Source organism: Macaca fascicularis, chromosome 17, assembly GCF_037993035.2.
Source record: "Macaca fascicularis isolate 582-1 chromosome 17, T2T-MFA8v1.1".
In the NCBI taxonomy this organism is placed as follows: domain Eukaryota; kingdom Metazoa; phylum Chordata; class Mammalia; order Primates; family Cercopithecidae; genus Macaca; species Macaca fascicularis.
The window spans coordinates 83808479-83818619 of NC_088391.1; the positions used below are offsets into that span (position 1 = coordinate 83808479).

Below are 10141 nucleotides of genomic sequence, written 5' to 3' on the forward strand. Positions count from 1 at the left end.
TAGAGTAAAAAGAACATTAAAGAGCATGAAAGTATATATACATGTATTTTATTAAAAATTATATACATTAAGTGCTATCAAAATACATTTTTCTGTATTAATAAATATTTACTCCCTAAAGAGTTTTAAATAAATGAATGCACCTTAATTTTCCTAACCCAATTCCCTACCAATTGGCACTTAATTTGCGCTTAGGATTTTCATTAACAATGCACAGATTAACATTTTGTGAATAAATATGTGCACACGTCCATTATTCCCACAGAATTGCTTCATAAAAGTGTAATTATTTGGTCTAAGCAAATGAACATTTTAAACACTTGTAATATATTTTAGCAAATTCTCTGGTGAAGGGCTGTACCCTTGCCCAACTGGTTACACTCTCCTCTCTGTCTTGCTTTTAACACCTGGACAACAGATAATTGACACTTCATTGTGTGTATGATAGTATTTATTTGTTGTCCAGTGAAGAAGACTTTACCTTTTCCTTATAATTGTAAATATCCATTTCTGGTCTTTCACTATTTCTCTACAGGAACATTTATAGTTTTCACATGGATTGTAAGAACTATTTTTACATTCAAGACATGATCTTTTTGCTGCAATCTATAATGCAAAATTTTCTCCATTTTTCTGTGTGGATCCTCAATTGTGTTGTGGTTTTTTCTGTTGTACCAAAGGTTCCTGTTTTGTGTGTGATGTCAAAACTATTAATTTTCTCTTTATAGATTCTGACTTAAAATATGTAGGCTTTACCCACCTGTATATAAATAAAAATATAGAGCTATATATTTTGTTTAATTACTCATTATTTTTACTTAAGTTTTGGTCCCACAGACATTTACTTTAGACAATGCTTTGGGATACAATTCTAGCTAATTTTTAAATATTGATTTAATAATTTAGCCAGCAAGATATTTTGATTAACTCTACTCTCTTACTGAAAATGCTCTCATTTGAAAGTTCCAAGAAACGTGGGTCATAGCTAAAGTCAACCAGCTAGACTGTGGCAAAGCCGGAATTTGACCTCAAGTTCAATGCTTTGAAAGTGTAGTGGCAAACAGTATGGCTCTGGAATTGATGAGGACCACATCTGAACGGGGCACAATTGGAATTCTGCCACAGCTATGTTACCTTGAGTAAATTACTTCCTCCACCTTGTTCTTAATATTGAGAATAAAGGGAAGTAATTCTATCAAACTTCCTAATCTTTAGAATAAGGGAAAATAATATCAACCTTATCCTGTTCTTGTGTAAATGAGTCATTATTCAATTTATTCATTCAACAATATTCATTAAAAGTGTTCTATGTAATAGATATTTTTTGAGGTGTCATGACTATAGCTGCCTTAAAAATGGATATTTTCTAGAAATAAATTACTTTGACTTCATGATAAACAGTATTGAATTCAAATAATGATCTATAGGATCTGGAGTCCTGCTCCCAGCATTCCATCTGTCCCGCACTCTCACCATTGGAATGGTGAAAAAGACACCTGATGGAGATACATATGTGTGTGTGTGTGTGTGTGTGTGTGTGTGTGTGTGTGTGTGTGTGTGTATGGTTTTTTTCACTCATCTAAGTGTGCAGGAAAAGGCTGTGAGTGCATACTGTATATTCACTCTCCAGCACAATACCTGACACAGACCTGGCAGTGAATAGATTTTATAAATGAATGAGCAAATTAACAATGTATACATTCTTTTTTTTTTTTTTTTTTTTTTTTGAGACAGAGTCTGGCTCTGCCGCCCAGGCTGGAGTGCAGTGGCCGGATCTCAGCTCACTGCAAGCTCCACCTCCCGGGTTCACGCCATTCTCCTGCCTCAGCCTCCCGAGTAGTTGGGACTACAGGTGCCCGCCACCGCGCCCAGCTAGTTTTTTGTATTTTTTAGCAGAGACGGGGTTTCACCGTGTTAGCCAGGATGGTCTCGATCTCCTGACCTCGTGATCCGCCCGTCTCGGCCTCCCAAAGTGCTGGGATTACAGGCTTGAGCCACCGCGCCCGGCCTACAATGTATACATTCTTGTCCATGCAATTTTATTAAAAGTAGAACACACTGTTTCTAAACATACTTGTCTTTCCTTAATGAAACTAAGAGAATGTTTAAAATACGTAGACAGATGAAACAGAGATAGAGGAAAATACCTACACTCTCCTACCTCTGTGTAAATCACAAAAAGAAGGTGCTGTCCTCTCAGATTCATCAGGCCATTCTGATTCGCCATCATTAACTTGCCCACATGGATTCTACCTCTGAATACGTTCGGTTACTTGATTAATACCCCAAAGTAGCACCTATTCAGCCATCCCAGATGACAAGCAAGGAGAGAAAACATTCCTAATGCACTTTGTAGGCAACGTAATTTATCTTTTTTGTTCTCAATTTAAGTATTGACTTGCTGGTGCCAAGCAATGTGCTTGGAATCAGGGAGGCAGGTGATCAGAGCATAGACTGAGTCTAGACTTCTGGAGTTGATCTTGGCTCCACTGCTTGTGGTCACTTAACTTTCCAGTGCCTCAGTTTTCTCATCTATAAACACAGGTAATAATATCAGTGCCTATTTTATGCAACTGTTGTGAAAATTAAATGGCTTAATATTTGTGAAGTACTTGGAACTGTACCTAACACCACAGAAAGTGCTCTGTAGATATCTATAAATTAATCCACTTTACCACTTCCTTAGCAGAGCACTCCCTGACCGACCAAGTTACATCCCTTTACCTTCTTTCTTTTTTTTTTTTTGAGATGGAGTTTCGCTCTTGTTCCCCAGGCTGGAGGGCAATGGCATGATCTCAGCTCACCGCAACCTCTGCCTCCTGGGTTCAAGTGATTCTCCTGCCTCAGCTTCCCAAGTAGCTGGGATTGCAGGCATGTGCCACCACGCCTGGCTAATTTTATATCTTTAGTAGAGACGCTGTTTCTCCATGTTGATCAGGCTGGTCTTATACTCCCAGCCTCAGGTGATCCGCCCGCCTCAGCCTCCCAAAGTGCTGAGATTACAGGTGTGAGCCACTGCTCCCAGCCTACCATATTTCATAGCACCAATCACCAGGCCTGTACCTATGTATTACTATTACCTTTATTTTTTAATAATACAATTTTCTTTCCCCATCAGACTATAAGCCACCAAGAGCAAAACTATGAATTTATTGACACCTTTGTGTTGCTATTATGCATATAAAAGAGTATTCAAAAATTACTTTGTTTTTCTTTAAAGTATTAATACAATAAATCTCAAAACTAATTTTTTCTTTTATAGGTCTTTATAAGACTTGGTATAATTTATAAGCTTGGTTAATTAAATTTCTTTATGAAAATAATCATGGCATCAAATAATCATGGAGCTAGACTTTTTGGCATGCTAATATCTTTTTACAGATGACAAGGTTGTGATTTGATCCGTAACTACAGCTATGACTGCCAGGCTCCTGAAAAGATCTTGAATTCTTTTCAAATACTTATTACTCAAAGGCCATATTCCTTAGAACTGTTACATTTATTAGTAACACCTCAATGTAAGATGGTAAAATAGCATCTGATTGAAGGCAGAAAAGCTCTCCTGCCATTGTCTGGCTTGCAGGCATAAGATTTAACATCTTTCTACTTACATATTTTCACCCATGATGGCATCCGCTAAACCTGAATCAGTGTCTGGCTCATGAATGAATGAAATATAAGCTCAGAATGGCATAAGAAAACCTTTTTCATGGATTCAATCCAAACACAAATTCACAATGCTTAAAAATGAAAAGTAAATCCTGTAAAGCTCAAATTTATGTAGTTATCTTAGAATAAAATATATTTTTAATTGCCTGGAGTCCTCAAAGCTTCTTGTTAAGCTTAACAAAAGGTATAAAGCCATGACTAAAATATTCGCACTCCACTCTAGTCCCTATTTAAAAAAAAAAACAGGGAATCACTAGTTTATTCATCTTGCCTAATGACACAGAAGGGCAAAACAAGCACCCAAACAATGAATAATAATGTAAGAGCTCAGACTGTAAAATCAATATGTCAGATCAGCAGAGCTTTGCTTCGTTTTAATGCTCTCATCTCTGAATGCAGCAGAGCTTAGCTTCTGAATTATATATATGTATTGGCCTAATTACATAAATATTGACTTTTCCTTATATGAAGTTTATTTTTTCAATCTCTCTGTAATTACCATGTCAATATTTGTGGCTGTAGTAACAATGAATTTAAATCTGTTAATTGTGACTGATAGTGGCATGCCATGAGATAATTCAGTCAGTCTCAGAATGCTGATGGCACTAGATAATAAGTGATGAATCAGTAATTCCCTAAGTATATCATACTAAGGTAAACATCTTTTAAAAGCAATTATTTCAACCCAGTTAATTTAGGGGTTAGTCTTTTCCTCAACTTGTCAGGTTTCATAACGTACAGAAGTAATAACCAGAATGCGATTGCATCTTGGTCTATGACTTTGCCTGCATTTTTTTTAAATGAAACACTTTATCCCTAACTTCATTCTCCAGTCCACCCATTAACAACTTCTTTGATCTTTTGATAGATATCTACACCTCCATCCTCACAGTTGTGTGTGTGTATGAAAGATAAAATTTAACATTTGTTGCTATTATTCTTTGCTATTTTCTATTTCCATAAAGGTACTATCCCTGATCTCACTTACATGTGGAATCTAAAATAGCTGAAGTCATAAAAGGGGAAAGTAGAAGGGTGGCTGCCAGGGGATGGGTGTGGGGAAGGGAGGGGGATGGTGGGTGGAGGGTACAAAGTTTAGTTAGACAGGAGGAAGAAATGTTTTAGACCATTGCGCAGCATGTAACTATCATTCATAATGTATTGTATATTTCCAACTTGCTAAGAAGGTACATTTCAAATGTTCTCTCCACAAGAAAAATGCTAAGGATGTGAGGTGATGGATACGCTAGCCAGCTTGATTTTATCATTCCTCCTGGTATACATGTCAAAATATCACATTGTACCCCAGCAGTATAGATAAAATTTGTCAAGTAAAAATAAAAATAAATTTTAAAGAGATCTTAGGACTACTTTATTCTAATGTAAAATATGATCTGTATAAATTCTACTTTTAAAAAATATTTTATTCAATTATATTCCCTTACCGGATTTTATTTTCACAGGAAAAGTTTTCAGTTACTGAAGTCGATACATCTCTGAAACAAGAACAATCCCATACCTCAGGATATATTAATTAATTAAATGTCTTTACTTTCTTACCAGTGGCACAGAAATGTTCCAAAAATTTTTAAAAGCTAAAAATATTTTCACTTTGCTCTTATAATATTTCTGAGAATTTTCACCCAAGAGCTTGAACTCTCCAATTTAAGTAGGACGGGAATACCTGTGTCATATTAATCATTTAGAGTTAGGCGAACACAGAGAATGCTACCCAAAAGCCAAGCTGTCCACACTTTGAGTTTAAGAGTTGTTCTAGACGTATTATGGTGAAGTGGTCATGCATCATCCTGTGCTTTCTTATTTGCCTCTACAGGGATGCCAGATGATATGAACTTCAGTGATGTAAAGCAAATCCATCAAACAGACACTGGCAGTACTTTAGACACAACGGGAGCAGGATGTGCAGCGGCGACTGAATCTATGACATTCACTCTGATAGGTGTGGTGATGTTACTTCCTGGGATTTGGTAACTGAACTCGTCTGTCCTGACATACCTTACTGAAGTCTCGATTTCTTCTCTCTCTGCATATGCCAGGAATAAGAGATCCTTTTTCAATGTAACAATTATATTTATGAAAAGATATGTCACATTAACTTCTCAGAAGCCAAGTTGAAATAGTCATAAAGTCCCTAAAACTCAACGTTTAAATGACACACTTTAAAAATATGTCTTTTTTGAATCTAACTGAAAACCTTCTTAACTTCTAATATATTAAATCTGAAGATGTGAAGGGCACAGAAGTGACTTTGAATAAGAAGCATTTAGTGTATCTGTAATTTTATTATCAATTCCAAGCCCCTTCCTTTCTAAATTAAAAATGTTTTCATTTGAAAGTGTATTTGCCAGACAATGAAAACAGTATTCGGTATTTCTTAAAGTACTGAAATTAGAACATCATGAAATCAATCAAAACATACAATGGCAAGTAGTATGCATGCATATTCAAGAGACTCTTCCATTTTTGCAAGCTGTAGAAGGAAACGTCTGAATGTCTCTAAGTTATGGGGTAGATTCTTGAGAAGCATTTCACATAATTTCACTGAAGAACCTTGATAATTTTGACCCACTGTAACTTAGCCACTGATGAACCTTAAGGCTCAGTATTTTAGTGACGTCTGATTTGTATTCCACTATATTCAAAATGCATCTTTGGTATTGTGCCTCTGCTCCCGCCTCTCTCTTTGCCTCATAGATTTAGCTATGTTGGGAAGCACATGCCTGCTCTAGGAATATCTCCAATAAAGCTGTTAATTATTTGGTGGAAAATTTTGAAGAATATTTGTCATTTTCTTCTGGCAAAAATGATATTTTCACCCATTTTCAAAATATGATGTACTACTTCTTTTTAAAGCCTGATGTTGAACAACTGGCTACCTATGCATTTCTAAGGTTCCTATGAATATCTGCAGACATGTACAGAAAATATGATATGCAATGCTTTAGATTTTTTCCTATTTGCTCATTAATGGAGCTGCAAACCAACAGTCCTTAATTTCTCAGTTGGGATAAGTTGCCTCAATAGACGCTAATAGGATATGTCTATGGCTATACTTGAGGAAAAGAGTAGTTTTTATTAATAAGTATCATATCCAGTCAATAGAGAAAATATAATTAATACAGTCACAGAATAGAAAAGGGAATTGCTGACCTCAAATAAAAAAACAAACAAATTTGAAATGACTTCTGACAAAGAGGTAAACAAGACACAGCCAACTGCAAACATTAATGAGGTAAAATCCATTTCTGCCAATCAGGAAACAACATACCATCAAACCTTGTTCTCTCTTAAGTTCTCAGTTAACAAAATGATCTAAGGATGGTTCGTTTAAATCACAACATTTTTAAGCTGCCCAATCAGGTTTTACTCTCCGTTCAAACATGCCTCACAACCAGAAGTGTTAATTCTACCTGTCAGTTCTGGATGCCATTTTCCTAGGCTTCCATTTCACACCTAACATTCCCTGATCCATTCGGTTAATAACTCATTTGCACTCACCATGACACACTCCACAAATTACAAACTTAAACCTATTTTGAAAACTTTTTACTTCAACCTCATGTCTTCATTTACATCAGTCTTGGGAAAAAGTGATACTAAGGCACTCATTTGCTGCCCTCCAGCCCAAGTCATGATTGGATTGCTACAGCAAAATTTCAGACCCAACTTAAGCGAAGTTTAACTCTTAAGACAAACCAACTGAAGAGCATGCTTTAGCATTCTAAGATATATGGATAAAATTAACTGACAAAAGATAATTTCAGATATGGTAAGAAATGAACAAAAGCAGAGCGGTGAAGTCAACAGAAGAAATGATTAAAAAAAAAAACCTAAGTTTTACATGCTCAGATGGGTGTTGTTTATCTGCAGGTGGGCACTTTGGGGACTATATAAGCAATAATGGTGCTGCTAGAACACTGCTTCAAACACTGAGGGGTTTTCAGAACTTCTTTAAGAGCCTATGGCAAAATTGTTAATATCTCAGTAAGGATCCTTATCCATTAATACTTCCCATTCTGTGACACTTCATATCTACATAGTTCCTTATGAATTACAAAGCTCTTTCAAATGCGATAGAGTAGCTCACTGGACTTTCTTCGCCCCTCAAAGTTAGACTTGATTTTCAGTCAAATAAAAACAATAATGCTGATTTTTCATATGGCTCAGAATTTGCTTCTGGCGAGTTTTGCATTAATAAGGTCTAAGAAAGTTTTGAGCAATGATAAAAGTGTTGTAAAGTGTCTACTTTCCAAGATTATTTAATAGATTATATCAGACTGTATATATTTAAAAATATCACACACATCTTATAGTCACATTTTAGGCTGGTGTAATTTTTAAAAGAGCCATATTCTTGCATCCCTGAGTTATTTTTATATGAGTTTAAGTAATCATAAAACATAGTCTGATATTTTGCATATTGGGGAGAAAAGGTTTAGAAGCAGAACATTTACTTGGCCTTTGTACAGACACCATGATAAATGCCTTTATGCACAGTGTCATTTAATCTCCCCAAAAACTTTGACATTTCCATTTTACCAATGAGAAAACTGAGCGTATAAATATTAGGGAATTTGACAAATGTCATACAACTAATCATAACAGAGTTAGATGGTGAGTATAATGCCTTTAAATAAACTGTATACCTTCCTGGTTCAAAGATATAGTTTTGGAACAACAGTGAGAACTACAGGTTAGCACAAAAATCATTCAGAGACTACTTAAGTCTCCATACTAGGATTTAACAAATACAATTGGCTATAGAATAATTGTCTAATTATCAAAATGCACATTAGTGTAGAAACATAATAAAAAGGAGAAGTATAAACATGGACTTTTTAAGTACCATTCATTACCCTCCTATATATTCAAATCCACTCTAAACACATCAGCCCTGAAAATAAATCGACTGCCGAAAATGAGAAAGAAAACACAACTGTTACATCTCTAATGGAATCATGAAGTTTATTTTAATTTCCTGTGCAACAAAAAGGTATAAAAATTTCTTTGGCCATAGGATGGCACGAAAAAACATGAAAAGGAGGAGAGGAGGAAGGAAGGAAAAAAGGGAGGAGGGAGGGAAGGAAGAAGGGAAGGAAGGAAAAGGGCATGGCAGAATATTATTTTTTAAATCTTAGATTTGCCTTTATCCTCTATTTATTCAGGAATATCTTATCAACGAAATAATGTCTGCATGGTTATCTTCTCACTAATAAAGGACTGAGGTTAATAAACTCTTTCCTCCCAACACTCAGATTTTCTGAAGTGCTCAATGATGCTTTGAAAAGGACTGAATTCATTTGTTACTAATTGTTTGCTATCATATAAAATATTGTTTCTATCATCAGAATCCTTCAAGTACAATAAAAATATTTTTTTTCTTGAGTGAATATATTCAACCTAGACGAAATTTGTTGAGCAGGTTATATCACTATTTTATTTAGTTTGCAAACTTTAATGTCATTCATATACAATTACATGGGTTATGAAAATTCAGAAATAATTTTTAATGTTGTTAGGTATGAATTTGAACATATCAAGTTTTTCTTTAAATGCAGATTGTTGTATATAAGTCATTTTTGATTAAAATACAGATAAAACATATTTCTCAAGTCAAAAGTCTGCTTTCCTTGCCTTTACTAAAATTACAGAGTGACTGAATTACTGTTATAATTATTTTATGAATAGAGATTTAATCAAATATAATTCTTAAGCTATCCTTTCTGCCTCCTTGCACAGAGAAAACTGAGTAATTTCATCACAATATAATTTATATTTCCATAGTAGCAAAAACAATAACTTATTTGGAAGACAGTAGAGTAGCAGTGGATGTCCAAGGTTACTTTTTGGAAACATCTGATTTAAGAGACTTTTGCCTTCCTGCACTTGTCAATTGTCATATTGGAATCAACTTCATGAAGTTGTGAGAAGATCACACCTCTTATTTTCCCCTGAAAATTTTACTTTGACTACACTGAAGACCAAAGTGAAAGACAAGATACCAGAATTTGAAAGACCATAGAATTAAAAACAGAACAGTGAACGTTTAAGGATCAAAACTGGTTGGAGACAGAAGGAATGGGATTGACTGCAGTAATAATTCTTACTTTTATGAGTTTTGATACCCACCTTTGAACACGTTAGATTAGAATGAATGAAGGGTCTTAGAAAAAAAAGGGAGGTCTCTGATTTTCCTGAGATTACTCAGCCAAGACCACTAGCATAAGAAGAAGAAGAAAGAACAAGAAGAACAAGAAGGCCCAGCTGTAAGACAAATGCTGTGAACAGTATAGTATGTTCAAGAAAGAGTGACTCCGTAATTGTGTTCAGAGAGTTCCAGGACTCAATTTGCAAAGTCGATGTGATTTGCTCACTCAGGGCACATTCTCACTCCTCTCCTTGACCTGCCCCCCACCAACGCCGTCCCATCCATATACACACTACACACTCA

The 10141-nt window shown here is 35.3% G+C and overlaps 1 protein-coding gene across 1 annotated transcript in view; it reads left to right on the top strand.

Moving 5' to 3' along the window:
• GPC5 (glypican 5) overlaps positions 1-9292 on the top strand; it is a 1453194-nt gene extending 1443902 nt beyond the window's left edge. The window contains exon 8 of the mRNA XM_005586085.5: positions 5504-9292. Within this exon, the coding sequence (XP_005586142.3) occupies positions 5504-5661 (158 nt within the window). The 3' untranslated portion in view covers positions 5662-9292. The remainder of the gene's footprint in view (positions 1-5503) is intronic.
• Positions 9293-10141: the final 849 nt, after the last annotated feature.